Source organism: Nyctibius grandis, chromosome 2 (genome assembly GCF_013368605.1).
Source record: "Nyctibius grandis isolate bNycGra1 chromosome 2, bNycGra1.pri, whole genome shotgun sequence".
NCBI lineage: Eukaryota > Metazoa > Chordata > Aves > Nyctibiiformes > Nyctibiidae > Nyctibius > Nyctibius grandis.
The window spans coordinates 39,617,763-39,642,003 of NC_090659.1; the positions used below are offsets into that span (position 1 = coordinate 39,617,763).

General features: G+C 40.1%; 1 protein-coding gene across 2 annotated transcripts in view; it reads right to left on the reverse strand.

Moving 5' to 3' along the window:
* The window catches only part of GLRA2 (glycine receptor alpha 2), a 134,030-nt gene that overhangs the window by 98,621 nt on the left and 11,168 nt on the right, over positions 1 to 24,241 (reverse strand). The window contains exons 3-4 of one of the 2 annotated variants that reach the window (XM_068425091.1): positions 13,196 to 13,263; positions 5,972 to 6,195 (exon numbers count right to left, since the gene is read on the reverse strand). In XM_068425091.1, coding sequence (XP_068281192.1) covers positions 5,972 to 6,195; positions 13,196 to 13,263 — 292 coding nt within the window. Of the gene's footprint in view, positions 1 to 5,971; positions 6,196 to 13,195; positions 13,264 to 13,359; positions 13,428 to 24,241 lie in introns of both variants that reach the window. The other variant, XM_068425092.1, reaches the window with a different exon arrangement.

Genomic DNA, 24,241 nt, shown 5'->3' on the forward strand with positions numbered 1-24,241 from the left:
TTTTGGAAATTCCTGAGAAGCGCAGCTGGCACAGGAGATGGCACTGCAGATAAATGTGCTGTTTTCACAGATATTTCTCTTTGGTTGAATAAGCAGGCGAGAGCTTTTGGATGTGCCAGCTCATCCCGTCAGCTACTTGTTGCCAAATGGAGGGGCTAGTAATCACCCCCAGAACAGCTGCATGAAGAGAGAGTAATTGAATAACTTGAATTGTCTCTGTTCCACGGTGCCCTAACAGCACAGTACTGCTCTCTAGCAGACACTCTGCCTTTGTCCATAATCACATTTAGTAATTAAATCTACGTCAACAGTTGAAACCACGAGGAACTAATTGTCTACATGACTAACATTTCTTGCACTGTGAAGATAAGCAAAGACAGAAAAACAGATATTTTGAAAGACTTGAGGAAATTCTTCCTAGGTGTTTCATTGCACTTTGAACAGGAATAACAAAAATGGGGGGAGAAATATAATTTGTGATTTTACACAAATCTCCTCCCTACAATTCCAAGTGGCTCCCTTGTCAAATTATGCAACACCTTCTAAAATCTTTGCATATTTTAAAAATATGAAGTAATCTGCTTTGTAACTCTTTCTGGCTAAAAGCACTGGCACTACGTTTCTGAGCACAGCCCTACAACCTTGTCAGGAGGTTGCAAGTGTTTTCTGGAGAAGCAGGTAAAAAAAAGAAGTTACAGCTCCTTTACCTTCCTGATCAATATATTCAAGGTTCAATGCCATGGGTCAATATTACAACTGAGTTATATCACCTCCTGCATCAAGCTCATATGGCTGAGATGTACTGAAAATATTAAAAGGAGAGGGAAGCAATTAATGCAGAAGAAAACCCCAAACTTAAATAAAGCCATTCCACTTTCTATCACTTTACTAAAATAAACTTTTTGGCAGATGCTAATATTATGAGCTGGCTGGCAGCCTGAAATGAGTTTGTGGGAATCAGGTAGTACAAATGGGTGGCTCGGAGAGAATGCAAAGCCTCCTGTGAGGTTATTTAACATTTTCCTGATGTACCAGGTGTCCACAATGGATCCTTGCCCCTGGAAAATAAAATCTGTGCAGCAGTGTACACAATGCAAAATCCAGGTGTCATACAGAATGTGACTGCCAGGAATAGGGTTCTTGGTATTATCACACAGCGCTGCCACTTCTTCGAAGTGCATAGCCCCTTATAAAATCCAATCCATACAGAGATCATTCAAGGGTTGGGAGTGGATGAGTCACAGGCATTCAGGGTGTGACATTATGTGAGTTCTGATTTTAACTCTCATATTGTTTTTTCAGCATACAAACTATACACAACTTAAGCTAATTTTATTGAACACTGCTATAACAAACCACGCTTGTTGACTGCTCTCTGCAGAGGGCTTTAAAATAAAAGTTGTAGCTATTTAACTGTTTTGCAGCTCAAAGAGTGCAACTGAGACTGATCACAGAATCACAGAATCACAGAATGTTAGGGATTGGAAGGGACCTCGAAAGATCATCTAGTCCAATCCCCCTGCCGGAGCAGGATTGCCTAGACCATATCACACAGGAACGCGTCCAGGCGGGTTTTGAATGTCTCCAGAGAAGGAGACTCCACAACCTCTCTGGGCAGCCTGTTCCAGTGTTCGGTCACCCTCACCGTAAAGAAGTTTTTCCTCATATTTATGTGGAACCTCCTGTGTTCCAGCTTGCACCCATTGCCCCTTGTCCTGTCAAGGGATGTCACTGAGAAGAGCCTGGCTCCATCCTCATGACACTTGCCCTTTACATATTTATAAACATTGATGAGGTCACCCCTCAGTCTCCTCTTCTCTAAGCTAAAGAGACCCAGCTCCCTCAGCCTCTCCTCATAAGGGAGATGTTCCACTCCCTTAATCATCTTCGTGGCTCTGCGCTGGACTCTCTCTAGCAGTTCCCTGTCCTTCTTGAACTGAGGGGCCCAGAACTGGACACAATATTCCAGATGCGGCCTCACCAGGGCAGAGTAGAGGGGGAGGAGAACCTCTCTTGACCTGCTAACCACACCCCTTCTAATACACCCCAGGATGCCATTGGCCTTCTTGGCCACAAGGGCACATTGCTGGCTCATGGTCAACCTGTTGTCCACTAGGACCCCCAGGTCCCTTTCCCCTGTGCTGCTCTCCAACAGGTCTGTCCCCACTTGTACTCATACATGGGGTTGTTCTTGCCCAGATGCAGGACTCTACACTTGCCCTTGTTATATTTCATTAAGTTTCTCCCCACCCAACTCTCCAGCCTGTCTAGGTCTCTCTGAATGGCTGCGCAGCCTTCCGGTGTGTCAGCCACTCCTCCCAGTTTGTTGTCATCAGTGAACTTGCTGACAGTGCACTCTATTCCCTCATCCAAGTCTTTAATGAATATATTGAATAGAACTGGTCCCAGTACCGACCCTTGAGGGACTCCGCTAGACACAGGGCTCCAACTGGACTCTGTCCCATTGACCGCCACTCTCTGACTTCTTTCCTTCAGCCACTTCACAATCCACCTCACTACCCGATCATCCAGACCACACTTCCTCAGTTTAGCTGCGAGGATGCTGTGGGAGACCGTGTCAAACGCTTTACTGAAATCGAGATAGACCACATCCACAGCTTTACCATCATCTATCCACCGGGTTACATCCTCATAAAAGGCTATCAAGTTGGTTAAGCATGACTTCCCCTTGGTGAAGCCATGTTGAGTGCCCCTAATGATCCTCCTATCCTTGATGTGCCTAGAGACAGCACCAAGGACAAGTTGTTCCATTACCTTTCCGGGGATGGAGGTGAGGCTGATCAGTCTATAATTTCCCAGGTCCTCCTTCTTGCCCTTTTTGAAGACTGGAGTGACATTCGCTTTCCTCCAGTCCTCAGGCACCTCTCCCGTTGCCCACAACTTAGCAAAGATGATGGAGAGTGGCCTAGCAATGACTTCCACCAGCTCCCTCAGCACCCACTTGTGCATCCCACCAGGGCCCATGGATTTATGGATGTCCAGATTGCTTAACTGGTCCCTGACCCAGCCCTCATCAACCAAGACAGACTCCTCCTCTATCCTGACTTCTTCTGGGGCCTCAGGGGTCCGGGGCTCCTCAGGACAGCCTCCAGCAGTATAGACAGAGGCAAAGAAGATCTTGACTGAAGCATAGTTGTTTGCTGAATATAACCTGGCTGTAACGGCTGACTTCTCAAAATACATGCACCTGTAAGAGCTGTTGTTACATCTCTAGTGGCAATAGCATATATTTGAGGTATTGAGTAGTGCTGGGTTCCTTCCACAAGGTTCTAGCTCTCTCTGCAGTACCCAAAGGTTTAGACCAATTATGCAGATACAGAGCCTCAGGCTCTATATAGCAAATATAGCATACTATCTGAGATAAAACAAATACCAAGGTAGTTATTTGAGCATGCAGCAAATATCTAAAAATAAGTTTAGACTCCTAAACTTGTATGATTCATAGGAAGGTACATCAACCAACAACTCTGGCTTTATTTTCTATAACAACTCCAAGACAATTAAATATAGATGTAGCAGTCTGCAAGCCTGAGCATTGTAATTAATTATTGTAAGGTAAACTATGATGGAAATCTACGTCATGCCTACCATCACCAGTAAATGCAAGATGGCTTATCCCTCACTGAGAGAAGAACGAAGAGCCTCATGCTTACCATGGGGTGAGATAATTCCCAGAGTCAAGCACTGCAGCGGAGGTAACACACGGGCCAGATCCTCACTGACCCTTCCATGACATATCTGAGCACCCATATCCTATATCAAGTATCTTGTTTTAGTAAAATATGGACCATGGGAGCTAGTTCCGGGTAACCTTCCAAATTCTTTTCAGAAAGGGCAGCATTAGCCTCTGAGAACATTTAACAATGTTAAGAAAAATGTGACTCCTGTGTAGCATATTTCCATGTTTTCAGTGCAGTATATAGGGAAGAGGAATACCACTGTCACATAACACACACACCTTGCTTCTTACCCATTAATTACCGGGAGCAGTTCTAAACTAATTTTATGCAGAGTGCGATTTATATTTATGTGAGATTGACCTTGATTTTATTAAATTTGGAAATATGACAAAACAATCTACACCATTACTTCTCAGACATGTTTGTGAAGTTCTTTAAACATTTACAGCACATTAAATGCTAAATGTTAAATAACATGGTGTCAAACTAAGTGCTATTGGTGCAGCAGTGAAGATGGCAGCATTATAACATTCTTAATGTACTGAAACCAATCACTAAAATATTCTTGTTTGTTTCTGCATAGCACAACTAAAAGCGACTGGCAACACACAGATTCATCTAGCCCAGTATCTAGAGAATAAAGAGGAGTTTTTCTAATTACTTTTGACTTCAAGTTTCCATACTCTGGAATGTTTTCTTCACTGTAAAGTACTAAAAAATTATATGCCACGTCAGAGGCACCAGGTAAGCCTCTATTACTGCTATATGATACAACTGAGAAACAATGAGTTTTGCTTAGTACTCCACTGGAATACTGCTTACTCTGCTTTGGATTAATTTGCATTCAGGTGTGGGAATTTTACAAATGTGATATGACAGCTCAAAATATTACTTTTCCCACATGGACAAGTGCCAGGAAAATTATCCATCTGCATTCAGAACAGCACTCAACTGCACTGTTGCCTCCAATAAGATGGTGTCTGATGTCATTCAAACAAACAGATGCATTCATTTCTTTCCCAGGGTGAAAGAAGAAATATTTGTAAGTGACAGCATATTTATCACTCTTCTGGTGCTAGTTCCATCCTTATATCTTCTTATTTTTCTCAAACTGTTCAGGTACCACTTTGAAACCTTTCTCAATAAACATTTACTTTAAACCCTGCTTAATCCATCCAAATATTACTGGGGTCTTATCAAGGAGTTTCCACAAGAAATAAGTAAACGGAGGAAGTGCCATGTTATTATTTATTTATTTAGCATCCTAAAGAAGACAGCTGTTCTGAACCTGGATCAATAATAATTCCTTAATGAAAATGCAGGTCACAAACAGAATGCCTGGTCAGAAACAACTGCCTTCTAAACTAATCTGCCTTACAGATGGGCAAATTCACTGAACCACCTGCTAAACAAATACTATCATGTTTACTTTTCACAATGCAAGAAAGGCAAAAGCTGAGAAGCATTCCCAGAAACAAATAGAACGCAGTAATTACATTTTTTAAACAATTGTAAGAGCAATAATACAGCGTTATGCATCTTTGACTACTTATATTGAGCAATTAACGGTGCACAGTAAGCTGAATGTCAAATAAATACTGCAAATTATTTGCTGCTCTTTCTGCCTGTGCAATGACATTCTGATTCTCTGCATATGTCCCATTTCATCAGGTCATATCAAATCATGTTTTGTCAGTGTTTGTTAATTCAGCCTAAATCCAGTCACGTGACACACACATCAATGCACTTAGTATTAAAAAATACTTTCCATAATTCCAGTTATTTTTAAATGTGAATAGATACATCCAAGTAGTCAGTGACTTGCATGTCGAGATTATTGCATTTCAACCATGTTTTTACTTAAGGTATTGAGCAGTCATTTAAAATACTATTCCCCTTTACTTTTAAATTGCAACACCCCATCTACAGAGGAGTTGATTTCCTTTCTTTGTAAGAGGAGTGGTTTGAACTAAGGCTAATGGGAATTATTGAGGTGTACTATTAGAGTTTTAGACAGCCTTGAATTTCCAACGAGACTAAGAAGTACTGCTGTGCCACTTACAAACTATTTTGTGAAAAGTAAAAGCTTAGCAAAGGAACATAGGCAAATTTGCCTTCTACCTTGCTACTATTAAGTCTCATTTCAGTTGTACACATGGGACAACAAAAAATTAAATATGTACATTATGTTCTGTAAGCAATTATATCCAGAAAAACAAGGAGTGAGGAGAAAGAAGGGGATGAAGAGAAAAAAAAATAAACTGGTTTACCTGATACTGTACAACACTTTTCCAGTTTTAGAAATCCTCAGCAACTTGTTGTCTGTCGTGACATCATGGAAGTTTGCTCCCTTCTCATTGGCAAAGAATAAATCCGGCTTCCAAATAGAGTCCAACATAGAGGGATCCAAATCCAGAGAATCATCGGGGTATTCGCTGTAAGCCAGACGTGAATCATTCCACTGCTGTCTCAAAAAAATGTTCACTCTGTAGTCCTACAGAAATGCCATGCAAAAAGGTTACTAAGCCACTTACCAAAACTGGAAGTTCACTTTAGCTTACTTTATGCTCTTAGACTTACTGCAGTACCAGTGTTACAGTAAACATTTATGTTATCCTTTGAACATAAGAGTTCTCATTTGAAAATAAGTCTAAATGCTGTATTGAACCAAACCAGCACAACTGGTATGTTTTCCAAATCAAAATTACTTCAGTGATTAAAAAAAATATTAACTGCAACCTCTAATATTAAATATAACCCTCTTTCAAATGCTGTGGATTAACTCAAAGGTACTTTGAAAGTCAAAAAGCATTGCAGCTAGATATACACAATTTCAACAAAGATTCTATAAAACTACTAATTTAAATAAATTGCTTCCCATGAGTAAATCAATTATTTCTAATGTACTCATGAATAGTTGCTAATTCCAATGAAGCCACATTTGTATTGAAGAAATTAAATCAGCACTTCTTATTTACTGTTTGTGTCCTTTTTCTGTCTACCATATGCTTTTATCTGTATGTTGCTTTATTCACTCCTCCCTCTCTGCATCCCATTAAAATTGTTCTAATTGCATTCTTCTTCTCAGTGGTCTGCTAGTCACAACTGGGAAAGACAGCAATTACTTAGAGATTCATTTAGAATCAACATTAACGCTGTGTCAAGAACTGGCTATTAAAGGTGAGTGTGAAGAGAGCTTTTAGGGTCTAACCTCCCTGGAGGGGATGCAAAGATGTTAATGCTTATTCTCCTTATCCTGAATTTCCAAAGTCAGCAAATAAGAGCTTCATCTCCCCCAGTTTTCCCTGCTATTAGAGCATATTTACCTGAAATTACTACATTTAACTTGCTTGTGAACACTCTTTTAGAAATACATCTACCTTTCCTCTAAAAGGAAAATATTTAGTAATATTTGTATCGATTATAATCTCTGAAGGAATATGTTAGCAAATAATTCTTCCAACTGTACAAACCCATCACACTTAGGATTTTCTTCATGGTAGGAGCAGTACTTTAAAATGGCAGCACTGTGCTTTTGACTTGGAAAATGTATGAGTTGACCTGGGTTTAGTTAGGCCACTGAACTGCATCATCTAAAGAACATAAGTCAACATCCTTGAAATATAAATAGATATTCTCACTCTGATTAGAGCTGCAGAAAGCAGCTTGCCCAATGTGCAGGCTCTGTGAACAAGCCCCTCCAAGCTTCAGTGTTTCCCACTCTTCATTCAGTAGGTTGGTGACGAGGTGTGCTGCTGCCCTGACAGAATCTTTCTGACATCCAAACTGATGCAGTTTTTGATCCCTATGGGATGATGCTTTACAGTCTCACTAGGACTGTGATTTTTCTTGCTTCCTTTATAATTTTCATTTTGCTGTTGGGTAGATGAGAGTCAAAACAGGAATGTCTACTAATCAGAGCAAGATAGACCTGAAAGAGGTCTCAAGAATAGCAAATTTATTAAAGATACTTACTAAAGCCTGTATCTTTTTTTTCACAAGCCAGTGTACTTTTTATGAAGGTGGTGTTTCACACAGTTAAAGATCAAATAGCTACTTGCAGTTTTGAGCTTACCAAATGTCATCACATCTTGTGAGGACACACTAAGCATACTTTCCCTTGTTTCTTGGTCTTAGAAACTGAGTGTCTTGTAAGTTTATATGGGACAGTTTTAGTTATAAAGTCAAGAAAACATTTGATTTTCATTTTGCAGAAAAGAAGACAGAAGCTGTCATCAGCAACTGCTGATAGAATAAAATTGCTACAACTAGTTGTGCAACTGCCTTTAATTTTTCTTTGGAATCAGATATACAATGAAGTCTATGGAAAGCAGAGGGATTTTTTGCCCCATGACACAGAAATCATAAATCAGTCAAATCGGTAAGTTGTTTTGAAATATCTAAAAATAAATGTGCTTTCATATACTTCAATAGTTGATGATTTAGATAACAAAAAACAGTCTGAAAAATCCTTATTCATAGAAGAGCTTGCATATGATGATATATATTATACCAAAACCATAAATAATACCAATAGGATTATTCCATCTTTTTCAGCATGTACCTTCATAAATATATCAGAGCCATCACACTGATACACTTAGAAATGCTTTCTCTCTGCAAGCTTTGGTGTTAGAAGCAAAACAGTACTTAAACCTTTGTTTATGTCTGATAGGCTTTGTATATATATGTATATGTATAGATATTTTAATAAGAAATAAAAATGGAAATATAATATAACACGCACACCACAAAAAAAGCATCATTACTTTTTTTTCTCTTATGTTTGCAGTGTAAGCAGCTGAGAGGGATGAGTGTTTACACAGTCAGACCTAATCATGTGCAGAATTTTGAGTTTACTTTTCCTGTGCTAACACTGTAACTATCTTCTGAAGAAAAATCCTCCTGAGAACGGTATCACAACATGGAGCTCAGGCAGACTACAGTGTGTATCTTGCAAGTTCCTGAGGGTAGAAGTGAGTGGACTGTAGTAAATCACGCCTACACAACCACGAGTACAGCTGCTCCACAAATTCTTTCTGACAGCACCACTGCTCTGAACGAGGACTGTGGACCTGAAGATTCAACCTCAATTGCAACACCAATGCCAGCAATAGCTCAAGGCAACTCAGATAGAGTTTTCCTCTGTTCTCAAGCCATAAGATCAGGCTAATACTAACATAAGGAATATTCACCTGATTAGTTTTAGTAGATTTATCTGAAGATTCAGGGACTCCATTCAGATATGCTTGGGTTTTGCTATTGAAATCTAGAGAGAAATGGTCTTTCAGCAAATCCATGGTCACCAGGTTCACTTCCCAGAGTTTCAGCAAAGCTCTGAGCCCTTTGGCCTCAGGCACTGATGTGACAGGGGAGTGCTGGGGAGCCCTGCTCCATCTTCAGTGCTATTTTCTGTCCCTGGACTGATGCTCATCTTAGATCTTAGCCTTCCTCCCATATTCCCCTCTGATAGCGTTGATTGCCCAGGTTTTGAGTCAGATGTCTGAGGCAAACAGAAGACTTAGCTGGCCTTCCATCTGTAGAAGGGGCTTGCCAAAGAGCCTACTCTCTCTCTCCAAATCCTAAATATGATTGCTAACTAAAAAGTAGTGGTTTAGTGACCTGTTTCGAGGTCACGCAACAGAAAAGCACTTGGTTACCTATGTACCTAAGCATGTAAGGTGTCCCCAACACCTTCAGTGGGAGTCTCTTATGCAGTTAATACTATACATGTGAAGTAATCAGGATCTAACAAGCTGATTTATAATTACGCTTTTTTCTAGTGGGAAGATAACATCATACACCGAGCCATAGCCAAGATTTATGGCTCCTAAAATTTTAAAAAGAATGGCAAATTTTTATGCTAACATAAGTACTCAAAACAAAACTGGAGTTTGATGCATTTACCCCAACCTGCTGCATGGTGTCAGTCATTGATTACAGGGCATAACAACAATAACAATGTCCTCACAGTTAGTCATTTCTGTAATTAACAATTAGCTCATCAATGTACAAACTGCTCTTAGCTTCTCCTACAGCTGATAGCTAAAAAATCCTGGTCATTAGCAACACTGAACATCTGAATTCTTTGGGACTTTGCCCAGCCTGATGTAGATTACTCATCTGTGATACTCAACTGCAGTCATACTGTACAGTGAATTTTCTGCTGAATACTGAATGTGTGAATGCTTCCAAAAATAGATACAGAGCTTACTGGCATAACTTCTTTATTCAGTGAAGTTACTCAGGATCGTCTTTTTCTCTTTCTTTGAAAGTTAGAGTTTAAATGAAAGACAAGTGAATCAATGAAGAAAATTTCCAACAATTCCATCTTGACTCTGGCTTTTTTTATACTATTTTTATTTTGGTATAATATATATCATCCTAATATGGAAGAAAACAATTTCTTTGGGAGAAAAAGAAATTGTGATACTGTCCCATACATGCATTGTAGTGCAAAAAGACTAATATATATGCTTTTTTTTCCCTAGATCTTTGGGAAAAAAACCTCATGAAGACTCTGTGGAATTCCATTTGGATAAAACTAGCACAAAATCCTGTTTTATTTCTGAATAAAAAGTTTTGGCTTTTAAAAGAATATACTGGACATAAGAGTTGTGCTGGCCTTTCAATTCCATCCTAGTGTCTGTCCTAATCAGAAAACAGAAGCTACTCCTGCCAATGTTATTGAGACCCTGGCTTCCTGAATTTAGTAGATCTGGGACTGTAATCCTGCTTTCCATGTTCATTTCTCCTACTGAAAGTTTCTCTAAACAGGTTTTCTTCTCCCGAGTTTCCAATGAGCTGCTTTAGATCGTCCAAGTTATATTCTGATAATGTCCCTTCAGTACATATACATGGCTTCACTAAGCATTCCTTTCCTCTGAGCCAGGAATGTCTCTATTGAATTTACAATCCAGGGTTTTAAATGAATTTTTTAGTTTTATATCAAAACCATCAACAGCATTTTATAGGGAAAAATTAATCCAAGGAGTCAAACAAAATTCGTTATTTATCACAAGGGATGCCAACATTTTTACCACATGATTACATCTATTCCAGAAAGGCAAAGTAGATAGAAGAGTAATTGGTGTCTGCCTCTCAGAGCAGTTTTAAAACATCCTAAAATTAGTCACACTAGTCATTAAAGAAGTGACAGCATTAAGAAAATCAATATCAAACCCTTGAACAACATCTAAGAGAAATCTTTCCACATTTTTGGCAGATATTATGAACAAAGCAAAATAAGAAAGCCAATAGTCTTCGTTTTCATCTACTTGAATGTTTGGCTGTTTTCAGCAGAATGTGTTAATGAACATTAGAAAGATGCGCATTAACGTATTTGATAGAAGGTAAAATGCAATGAGGGGATTTAATCAAAGCAATGAAGGATTCTAATTAATGCAATCAGCATTAGGTCGTGCAAATATTTTCATTGAATGCCATCTTGTAAAGCCAGTGACATGCAGGATTTCTGCTACTTAACACTATGCTGATGCTTCTACACACTAGGATCAACACACATGGCTGGGTAAAAAAGGCTACATTCACAGCTGTCTTCTCAGAATCCTTTAAACATAGGAAAACAAATGAAGTTTCCCCAAAAAAATGAAGATTAAGTCTGTTGATAATTGTGTTACATCAAGATATGTTTTTTCCTGTCATTTTTAACTTGATTTTAGTTTTCTTTTAAGGTGTTTTTGAAATATTACAGGTACATGCTCTACAGCATTAACATATCTGTTTATTTTATATTTCTGTATGTTATAGCTTGTCATTTATAGAAGTCTTTCCCACACTATTTGAGAAAGCAGCCTGCCCTGACGATAACTTGCCCTTTATCGCTGGAAAACATTAAATAACAAGGTGTTTTTTTAAATAAAAATATTTAGGAGCAGAAGATTCGTGTTCCTACATTCTTTAGACACCACTGTCTAAAATAATGGCATGAATTACAGTTGAATTTAAATGAAGTATTTTAATATTAAATAAAGTATTTGAATATTAAAAAAATAATCAAGTTGGGCTAAATATCTGCTCTTCCTTCATAATGCAAGGATTGCAAGAGATATCTATCCCATTTTATTAAAAATAGTTCTTTGGTACACCTTAAGTCCTTTTGTGGGTAGCAAGTTCATTTTTAGTCACCAAGAACTCAGTCCTACAGGATGCTAAGCAACTTTATTGCCTCTGGCTTTAGCAAATACAGAAAGACCTGGACGCTGTGTAGGAACCCCTGGAAAACAAGGGTTATGAAACTGCATTGCAATTGCTTCAGAAGTGTCCATAGCTGTGCATAGGGTCCCAAGGCAATGAGAATAACTCTTGCAAAATTTCAGTGAAGGTAAGAGCACCCATTTTTAGTTTATTTTGTGTCAGTGGTGACTTGAAGTGTTCAAAGTCAAGCTGGGATTTGTCACTAGACCCTTTCTAGAATGTGTTTAACCCACTTCTCGTATATGAGCACGTGGCAATTATTATGGGTTTATCGCATTATTATAAGAAAGCCATCAAAAATCTCTCTCTGAACTAACCTCAGCAATCATGTATATGTATGCTTAAATAAATAACTGATCTTTTTTGTTCATTGTTTGACAAAGAAGATTAAAAAACTCAGCATCTTTTTAAACAGACTCAGAAAAAAATATTTTTCTTAACAAATATTGAAAAAAAAGAAAATTCACTTCTAGACTAAAAAAGAAAAATGTTGGACTAAAGTTTTCATTTCCATTTTTCTTAGCTTGACTACTTTAATCCTAAATTTTCACAATTTTTAAAAGAAAAATCTCATCTTTAAATGACAAATTGAACTATTTTTTTATATATATCAAAATTAAAACTCTGACATTTTCATTTTGGCCATGTTTTTTTGACAGATAGCATTCTTTGAATTCAGTCAAAATACGCATTTCAGTCAGCTAGGATCCCATAATTTCCTAGTACCAGTTTAACCCTCAAAATACCCAAGTCTCCTTACAGCCCTATATTTTAGTCATTTGACTGAAGTTATGCATTCACTTCAGTTACTGATGTGTCTGCAATTCACAGAGATTTAGCTAAAAGTTAAACAAGACCATTCTGGTATCTCTGTCAGCACAGCCTGCAGCAGCAGACAATTCAACATGTGGTGTAAGACCCACTCAAAATATGGAGTACTTGGCAGGGAGCCCCACAACTGAGCTCCAGCCATTCCTCTGCCTCTTCAGTGATGATAAAATCTGAGAAAGCTGGTTTGCACACACCTGTATTTGCTGCCATCACAGTCACTACAGACTATGGTGCAGTCACTACATATGTATGCTCAGATTTGGTAGTTGAGTTTAATGATTTATCTACCTCTTTATATAGTTATTTTATATTTATTTTATTTTAATTCAGCTGGTAGGTTTTTAGTAGCTTAATAGCTTAGTAAACGTCCCCACAACCTGAGCAGCTTCATTCCACGTCACATCCCACTCCTTCACAAGATGGCTTCAATGACCAGTCCCACTCACCATTGTAGTTTCTGCTATTGAACCAAAGCTGTTGATAAATATGTTGCAGGTAACATTTACAGGAGGACCTGCAAGTTGAACAATAAATAGAAAAATTGACAGGTTGTGTTCATGACATATATTAAGTATTGTTGTTCTCTTGCCAATGGCATCATAGCACTTACCATTGTGGTTTCTGTGACTGATCCAAAACTGTTGATAAAAATATTGCAAGTAACGTTTACTGGAGGACCTGTGGAATGCAATAAAAATGTTGCAATATACATTGAAACAAAAGTACAGATCCCTCAGCCTCCGTACAATCTGGTACAGACGTGGCTGAAAACAAGTAGAAAGTGAGTTTTCCCAAACAGATCATGTAAATATTGATCAAAAGAAAAACATTACCAACACTAATTTAATTAACCTAGTTTCAGTGGAAGTTGTTATATAAATACACAGAGCTACTTCCTTCCATTTAAGGATTTATGAGAAGAGTTGAGTGAGAGCATGAGTATGACAGCTTTTTCTTTATCCACAGTACCAGCGCAGAATATGCTTTAGCATTGCAACGACTCCTCTCCCTTCCTTCTCAGACTTAAAATTAAAAGACTACCTCTCCACACCTATTCCACTCTGTATGTAAAGGCTTGCCACCGAAATTCCCAGCAAAGGCCGCTTTTCACATTGACTCCAGCCCACTGAAAGTGGACTTAAACAAGCAGATCTTCGTGCACCTGATCTGGAGATGTCTGCCTTGCCATAAACACATATTCTAGCAATATCTGTTCTGGCTTGACACAGCTTTCGTTAAACAGCTGTTTGTAATCTCTTTCCTCCCACCTCCTTTCCTGCTATTCAGCAGTAACTGATGTGTAGCAGAACGAATGGGGACTTAATATTTATTTAGTTGTCTATTAGCCTCCTAATTTTTTTAAGCATGATGAAATAAACAGGCATCCTCAGCTGAATCAAAAAGGATTAATGTTAAATGCCTGAATTTCAGTGACTCAAAGATTGATACAAGCATTGAGTATCAAGTACTTTCTCCTCTCTTTTCTCATTATTATTTTTAATCACATAATTTTTCTTATTTAAAAAATGATATTGCACAGAATATAAATATCTACATTTGGTTTCATATTTAGATCTGAAATTGTTTTACAAAGGAGGGAAACATTATTGCTTTCTTTTTTGAAAAATGGAAAGGTAAATTAATGTGGGCAGTGAAACCCAGTACACTATCAGCTTCCTGACTGCTAGACCACCCACCTTAGAGGAAACAAACAAGGTGGTTTTGGCAAGAAAAAACACAATGGTAATCTGTTTTGAGGGTGTTAAATTCCAGTGAAGTGTGTTGTTCAACTCAGTTTTTGCAACAATTGTTTTTTTAAAAAACTTCCTTTTTATGTTGTGTTTTCACTTTCAACACCAAGCTAAAACAAGCCAAATAATAGTCTGCTGTTCTCCCCACATTGTATCATTTTTTTCCTTTTCACTTGATGATATTTCTACTAGCTGGGCAGCTTCACCAACATATTTCTCTACATCTAAATAAACAGAAACACTGAATCATTGAAGTAGGAAGGAACCTCTGGAGATGTCTCAATCCCCTTAGTCCATCTAGTCCCAGAGCAGAGTCAGCCAAAGCAGGTTGCTCATGACCATACTTCATCAGGTTTTGAATATCTCCAGGGATGGAGACTCCACATCTTCTCCGTCAACCTGTGCCAGTGCTCAGTCACCCTCACAGTAAAATGTTTTTCTTATGTTTAAGTGGAACATTCTGTGTTTCAGTTTGTGCCCACTGCCTCTTGTCCTGTAACTGGGCACCACTGAGAAGAATCTGGGTCCATCTTCTTTATTTACCCTTCCATCAGTTATTTATGCACATGGCTAAGTTGCCCCTGAACCTTCTCTTCTCCAGGCTGAGCAGCCTCAGCAATCTCAGCTTCTTCTTGTACAACAGATCCTCCAGTTCTTTAATCACATTTGTGACCCTTTGCTGGGCCCATATCAGTAAGTCTGTGTCACTATTGTACTGGAGAGCCCACAGATGGACCCAGAACTCCAGACGTGCTGCACCAGTGTTGAGCAGAGTGAAGGATCCCCTTCCTCCAACCTGCTGGCAATGCTCTGCCTAATTCAGCCCAGGAGGCTATTTGCCTTCTTTGCTACAAGGGCACATTGTTGGCTCACTTTCAACTTGGTGTCCACCAGGACCCCCATGGCCTTTTCTGCAAAGCTGCATTCCAGCTAGTCATCTCTCAGATTGTTCCTCTCCAGGTGCAGGACTGCATTTCCCCTTGCTGAGCATCGCAAGGCTCCTGTTGTCCCATTTCTGCAGCATATCCAGGTCCCTCTGAATGGCAGCACAACCCTCTGGGGCATCAATCATCCCTCCCAGTCTTGTATCTCCTGCAAACTTGTTGAGAGTGCACTCTGTCCCATCATCCAGGTAATTTATGAAGATGTTAAAAAATATTGGCCCAGTATCAACCCCTGCAGTACACCAGTAGTGACCAGCCTCCAGCTGGACTTTGTGCTGCTGATCACAACCCTCTGAGCATGGCAATTCAGACAGTTTTCCATGTACCTCACTGTCCATTTAGTTAGTCTGTTCCAATAGTTTGTCTATGAGGATTTTGTGAGAGACAGTGCCAAAAGCCTTACTAAAGTTGAGATGAACAACATCCACTGCTCTCTCCCCATGTATGAAACCAGTCAAGTCATTGTAGAAGGCTATTAGTGTGGTCAGGAATGATTTCCCCTTCATAAATACATGCTGACTAGCGCCAGTCATCTTCCTGTCCTTCATATATGGAAATGGCTTCAGGGAGGATTTGCTCCAGGCTTCAAGGTAAGATTGGCCAGCCTGTAGTTCCTGGATCCTTCTCCTTGTCCTTCTTGAAGATAGGAGTGACATTTTTTTTTCCTATGATGAGGAACCTCCTCTAGTCACCATGACCTTTCAAAGATAATTAAGAATGGCCTCACAATGCCATCAGCCAGCTCCCTCGGCACTTGTGGGTGTTTCCTGTGTGGTCCCATGGATTTGTCTGTGTCCAGTTTTAAAATGAAAAGAGTAAACTTCTATGAAGTATAGCTAAGGTTTGAGAACATAATCTAAAACTCTTCAAAGGCAATGGAAACATTTAATTTTACTTTGCTGCCTAAGATCTGAAAAGAGTTTACATTACCTCTAAAAAGTTAAGCAAAGTATACTTTATAATGAAATCCTTTTTTTCGCCCTAGTTTTTTTTTTGTCACCTCCAATGCAACAAGGTAACAGTCCAGGTGCCTTTCAGGCACATTCAAGATAATCAAAGTAATTTTTGAGTCATAAGCAAAACTTCTGTTTCTTGAAAAGACTCAGGCAAAAAAACCCAAACCCAAACCAGGTAACTAATGCTCAGATCCACCAGAAAGTAGATGTCTGATATTCTGACAAACAGCTAAGATATCGCTTCTGTTCCCCGCAGCTCCCATCCCCCTCCTTCCCCAGAGGGTCTGCTGCTGCTGCCAGTTGACAGGACTCTCCAGTACACTGCCTTCTTGAAAAGCCCTGACATTATAATGTGTCACACACCTCCCTTGACTTTGGGACACTTAGCTCTTCCAGAAAGTCCTCAGCACTCATCTGCTCTCCTTACCCACAAAAAATCTGAATATACCGAGTATTCCCCTGAATTTGCTGTGGCATATTGCCTCATAGCTCCTGTACCAAAGGTAGCTGTGACCTTGCCACTCTCTGGCTAGAGAGTTGTGGTGGGTTGACCCTCGCTAGATGGTAAGTGTTGACCAAAGATGCTCGATCACTCCACCTCCTTAGCCGGACAAGGGAGAGAAAATATAATGGAAGGCTCATGGGTCAAGATAAGGACAGAGAGATCACTCAGCAGTTACTGTTATGGGCAAAACAGACTCAGCTTGGGGAAAATTAATTTAATTTATTACCAATCAAATCAGAGTAGAATAACGAGAAATAGAAACCAAATCTTAAAACATCATCCCCCCACCCCTCCCTTCTTCCCAGGCTCAACTTCACTCCCGATTTTCTCCTCCCTCTCAGTGGTGCAGGGGGATGGGGAATGAGGATTGTGGTCAGTTCATCACAGGTTGTCTCTGCCACTCCTTCCTCCTTGCGGGGAGGACTCCTCACGCTCTTCCCCTGCTCCAGCGTGGGGTCTCTCCCATGGGAGACAGTCTCTGGTCCTGACAGGAACATGCTCCAGCATGGGCTTCCCATGGGGCCACAGCCTCCTTCGGGCACACCCACTTTCTCTGGCATGGAGTCCTCCATGGGCTGCAGGTGGATATCTGCTCCACCATGGACCTCCATGGTCTGCAGGGGGACAACCTGCCTCACCATGGTCTTCACCATGGGCTGCAGGGGTATCTTTGCTCTGGCACATGGAGCATCTCTTCCCCTTCCTTCTTCACAGACCTTGGTGTCTGCAGAATTGTTTCTCTCATGTATTCTCACTCCTCTCTCTGGCTGCAATTGCTGTTGCACAACAGCTTTTCCCCTTCTTGAATATGTTATCCCAGAGGCGCTACCACCGTCACTGATGGGCTTGGCCTTGGCCAGCGACAGGTCCATCTTGGAGCCAGCTGGCATTGGCTCTGTCGGACACAGGGGAAGCTTCTCACAGAAGTCAGTTCTGTGGCCCCCTTCCGCTACCAAAACCTTGCCATGCAAACTCAGTACAAGAGTGAATCGTTTCCTTGTCAGCTGCCAGATGGGGTGAATCCATTCCAAAGCATGGTGGAGTTCCCATGTTGAGGGATGAGTGCTGAAAGATGCACTGAGCCCTGTCCAGCTGCTAACTGCAGCTTTTCCTGAATATTCTCCAGTACTGATAATACAGGACCCCAAAGCTTCCTTAATTTGGCAGGTTCTTGAGAAAATTTACTTGTACTCTTGCCCTGAAGATCATCCTAACTGCAACTAATCATATCTGTATTCTCACATCCATCCTAACTCTGCCTTTTTGGTGTACAGTTTCCAGGCTGCGCCTGGCAGACTTTTTCTCTTCACATTAATTTCAGACATATAGCTAAAATGTCCTTACCGGGAATATTATAATCATACAAGAGATTTAAAATGATACCTGTGCACTCACCAATTTTCTTTGATATGTGTATTTATTAAGGGATTTTGTAAGGCAAACTAAAATACAGTGTACACACACACAGAGAGTTGTGGGCAAAGCAGAGAAATGTGGAAGCAAAAATGAGAGCTAATGAGGCAGAACCACCTCATGGAATGACAGTGAAAATGTTGGCAAGATATTTACAAATCTGTGAAGAATCTTGTGTCTTTCTCTATACTTAGTATTTTTTGGTCTACCTTCTGACTTCGGCCCGTGTGCCAATGGAAAGAGTTTTTTCCCACCGTCTTGGACAGTTTATTTTGTTCAGTCTACAGGGGAGAAAGGTGCCCTTCTTCCCTTACCACAGAGCACAGTATAAGCATCAGGACTGTTTGAAAAGACTAAAATCAATCCTGCCTGAGTGTGGGGATAGAGCGGGGATCCAGGAACAGGACCAAGGGGCAAAGTGAGGAGGCAGTGATCCCACCGGGGACTGAGCATCCCTTTGTCTGTGGAGCAGGGATTTCATGTCTGCGCACAAATGAGGGAGAGGATCAAAATATGAGTGAGGGCAGGACAAAGACCCACATGCTGACCTGAGTACAGGTAACACAGATCCCAGGACAGCAGGGGAGGGTAGCAGAGCTTGTTGGAGATGGTTTATTAACTGCCAATTCTGGAGGCAGCTGCAGTTTTAGCAACCATTTCTCCTCAACTAAACAGACCAGCCAGCCTCCAATGTCCAGCACAGTCCTTATGAGCCCTGAAACAGACCTAAACCCTATGGAGGGTTCTGCTTTTACAACTGCCTGTTGCAAAACAGGTACCTGAATTACCACTTCAAGAGCTTGCCAATGCATCCCTTCGTGGCCCTGCAGGCATATCCCTGTAAGTCAGACAGCAAGGCTGAACTACTGCTGGTACACCTCAGCTGGCCATGGTCATTAGGCAGGAGCAAGCTGTTTATCATCCTAGCTTCCTCCCTACTCAGAGTGAGGCAGGCAAGGTAAAGACTGGAGAAGCACTATCAAAGGCAGCTCAGCCAGTCCTGCGGCCAGGAACCATGGGTATTGGGCCAGGGAGAGAAAGGCAGCTTTAATGCACTAGAAGAGTTCCTCTGAGCCACAGGGATCCTGCAGCTACTCCAGAAGCTGTGCAGCTTGTACATTTCTTCTCAAGGATCTGTATAATGCATAGTGCAACCCTTGATAAGAAAATTCACATGATTTAAAAAGTTTGCTTAAGGTTCTGGTAAGAAAGCAGGAGGTAGACCAGAGGCAGTGTTTATTGCAACATCTAAGTAAGCCTTCTCTCTTTCCCTGTCATTCTGCCTTTGGGTAAAACCAGTGTTTTCCTCCATTTAAACATCATCATCTCATTAGAGCATTAACAGCAAGGAAATGTATCAGTCACAGGAGGCAAAATTTATGACACCAGGACAACACAGTTACCCTAAGGCTTACAAATCAAGGTGATATTTCTTGTTGGGGAGTGATGCCTTTCATTTATGAGGTTGTCTTTCTGTGGGATTTCCGTGGAATGCATCACCCTGACTCCCTAAGTATAATCATGCCCAGTAAACAGAGAATTACTTCTTCTTTAGAAGTATTCACCACAATATAATGTACTACAGAAATTATTATGCTTCTGTCACTTTTATTATTCATTGATGACAATTCTGCCTATTGTACAAACAAAAAAATCTCCAAACACTGAAAAAACCCACAAGGACAGAAATGTCAGGAACCTCTGAAATACAGTAATTGTATGGTACTTTGCACTGATGCAATTTGTTGGAAAAATCACATAAAGACAAAATTATTCTGCTTCATCAAGCTAAAACAAACATCCTCTGAAAGTTCATCTGTCGTATATAATAACTTAGTTTGCTGAGAATGCCATATCTGCTGGTGGGAATGTGGCAGCGGTTTTGGGTGCTTACTGTTGCATCTGAGACTCAGAATCATATTCTGTACTATCAATATACATTTTTGATCAAGAGAATAAGGCTAAGAGCCACAAAGGCACTTACAGAGCCAGACCAAGACCTGCAGAGATATTTAGGAGTCTAAATCCTTTTTAGGACTCTCATTCACACTGATATCACTGAGCCCAAATACTAACAAGTATTGAGGAATAGATGTGAGCAACACCACTTATGGCAATGGTATTTACAGACTGGAGGAGACACAACATGCCCTACCCAAAGCAGGCAAGAGACAGGGGCAACATTGAATGGAATCTGCAGGAAAGCATTACAGATAAAGGAAAGTACAATTTTTCCCTAGTTCCAGCTGCTTGTTTCCAGAAGTGCACATGCAGGCACACACACAAATATAAATAAACAAAATGGCATCAAAAGAACTCTTCTCTTACATCAAGATTTAACCTGCTTCTCTTCACTTGGTTAACTTGAGAAAACATCTGAGCAAAAATCCAGCCTTATGACATGACCTGGATATAAAAAGGGCATGTCACATTCCAAAATTGAAAGCTCTTCTTCAGCAAAATACCACTGAGGAGTCACAAGACAAATACTCCAGTGATTGTCAGATCCAGGTGATTATAGAATGAGTCACAGAAAGAAAACATCTCTGGAGTAAGTACAGCTAAAGCCATCTATATATATACTTTGACATAGTCTGAGGTCAAACAGTGAGTAATCAATTTCTGAAGTGGTATGTGAGTTTTCAACTGTGGGACCATTGCTGAATGTAATGGGAGTCATGCTGGTAAAATCCTATCAATGTTTCACGGAAGCAGAATCCTTTTTAAGATGCACTTTTTTGTGCCTTAAAGTGCTTGTGAAAATTTTTGGATTGGCATGCTTCACATTCAGTGAATGCCTTTGTCCACAGACCCAGCTCTGTAAGAGGAAGGTAAGTCTCACACTACAAAACCTCTTCAGTTCTGCATTTGACATTACAGGATAGTCCATATGATGTCTTCATTCTTCCCTGCCTCTTTCTGCTGAGGCTGACAACAGAAACATATCTTACTGTTGGCTCTGGGGTACAGTGGGATACTTCCACATAGGTTATCTAATAGACACTGCACAAGAACAATTTTCAGGCACTATTTTATTTCACTCCACAAACCAGGAGCTCAGAAATGAAAAACCCTTTAAAACAGTTGACATGCTCCTGATTTACCCAGCTAACTTGAGCTAGTCTACAAAGAACATATAGCCATAGCAGTCACAAAGGATTGTATAAAGGCACTGGAGCTGGCTTTCACGTAGGTAGTTTGAGGGCTGCTACAGATGCAGTTGTGGCAGGCTGGAATTCATTGAAGGCCATTAACCTCAGGCATTATAGTTTGTGCTGATCTCTGTATCATCTCAGTGTGGAGCAGAGCACCTCTGAGCAAATTACTTTAAAGCTAACTTAGGTATTTCTACACAAGCTCAGTCACACTTGTGACTGAGTGCAGCCAGTCCCAGAGCTAACGCCTTCCATGTGCAAATGAGTCTGTGGAAACAAATCTAAAAAACAGTGAATCAGAAAGCTTACATCCAGAAACCTCCCATTGGAACTACAAGCCTACAGTGCAAAGTTGCTTAGTACTTATGTCAACTTTGAAAATACTAAAATAAATGCTTTAATTCTTCATATGTCCATCAAATTATTTTTTCCTCTGAGCTCTCCACTCTTCTTTCATATGTTTCCTTTCCAAGTCATGACAATCACCTCCCTGCAAGGCATGTCTTTCTGAAGTCTTCCTTCCTCCAATGCAATAGAACAACAGGTAGTATTTGGGGAAATTGAATTGTTTGCTTTTCTTATGACATGAAAAGATCCAGGCACCTACTTGTTTTCTTATCACAAAACAGTGATCACTGAAGTGAGCAAATGGAAAGCGAGAGGCTCTCGGCCTCACTGGGAGCAGGTAGCAGAGATGGTCCTTGCACCTGATTCTGAGAAACTGCTCGGTTACTTTGCATTAATGAAGACAGAGCTCTTCGCTGCTGATCGGCATGTGAACTGCATAATGTGTGCAGAGGCCTGGGACACTCCTGAATGTGGTTAAATAAAAGATGGTATTACATCTCTAGTCGTGAAATCTACACTCCAGCATAGGGCCAGTCAAACTCCTCCTGGGTAATCTTATTTTTAATAATGTTTTATGAAGTCAGTGTAGCCAACTCACCTAAGAGACTGCATGGAACCACAAGATAAAAAATGTTCACTGAGAAGAGAAGTCAAGAGGGAAGAACTATTTAATGAAAAAAAAAATATTCATAATAATATTGAAATATTCTCAACCAGTCTAGGCCTCTATTTTCAGTCAGAATGAACTGTTTCATTCTGCTTGGCATACTCACCTCAAAACATTTTAAAAAAAAAGTTCACACTTTGCTCCTTTCTCTCTAAAAATTTCTTATTTTCTTCCTTCTCTGTGATTCTGATCTTGTGCTAGAGAAATTAATGGAAGCTCAGTTGTAAGCATCAATATGTACAGACTCAAATACAGGGCTTGGTCAATACCTCTCTCTGTGGCCAGAAAGAGGTCTCAGAATCAATTTTAATTCCTTTTTTTTTTGTTCCTCTGAGCTCAGACATTCACTTTATTTCACAATTCTGCCAGCTTTTCCTTTAATGTCTCCATAATGTTCCTTGCTTTACTGTCAGAAGGCATATGCAGGACTTGAAGAAAAAGAGAAGTTTGGGTGACTAACATCACTGAGCAGACATTGATTTATGGCTGCTAGGGATTTATACACCAAATGATACATGGGACACAGATGAAAAATTGTATTTAGACAAATGGGATGGCTCAGGCATAGGGACAAATGACAACAGAAATGGTTAGGAGCTGGTATAGATGGCAATCTGCAGCTGGTCAGAGACACACAGACCCATATACTCACCACATCTAGCACTAATAGAATAAAATTTTGCTTTTATTTTCAGACCTTTCCCATTTTTTACCTCCTTATAGTTCAACTCATTTCCACACAATCTGCTCAGAATATTACTTTGGAATTAATTCCTTCCTTCTTACTCTCAGCTTCAATGCTCCCATCAGCTGACTTGTTGCATGTTTAGCTCAGCCTCCTATCCCTCTCCTTCACACATCCCGTCTCCCTTTGGGAACCTCCTATGTGGTCTCCCACATCCTGAATACCACAAATGATCTGTCTTTTAACTGCAAGACATCCTTAAGGCACTTCTTGGTTGTCTTTCACCACCAATTTTTTCAGTCATCTGTTCTTCCTACATATAAAATATCTGGAAGAATGGAAGACGGAATGAAAACTTCACCAGCCTAGAAAATAAACATCTTATAAACTGACTGGCTTACTTTTTTCTTGACACCAAACCAGCTCTTTGATGCAGGATGCTCACTGCATTGCTGTGAGGAGTATCACATGGCTTTCACATAGGCTCAGAGCTCTGCTGTTATAAAGTGTGCTGCAGAGTCAGGGCATCTGGTCTTTTTCTGGTTTCTACCACCAATAGTCATGATGAGTAGGAGTCTTCTACAAAGTCATCCAAATGAGACTATATCCATACTGAGGAGCTTATTGGTCTGAATTGAATCTCTCACTAGTTATTTATTTATAACATTGAGAAGTTGAACTTTATGTGTTTTATTTTAAAAATGAGTTAAATCTGTTTCTAATAGATTGTGTGTGCTTTACCTCACACAAAACACACCTCAGAAGTGTGACAAAACCAAAATTCTCAGGGGTGTAGAGCCAAAGAGCTGCAAAATCCTCCCAGATGCTCTTTTTTTTTTTAGGATGGCTCCTACAACCAGACTGACCAAATGCTTTTAACACCTCAGACTGCTCCATTTGACGGGATATCATTCTCTGGAAAGGAAAATTGCTGCAGTCTGAAACTCTTATGTGAAGTGGCCACATCTTCTTTTTAGTTTGGCATGAAGGAGAGTACATGCATGTGTTTATGCACAGGCAACAAGCTACATTCATATCTGGCAAAAAAGGAGTTTTTACATATGCTCC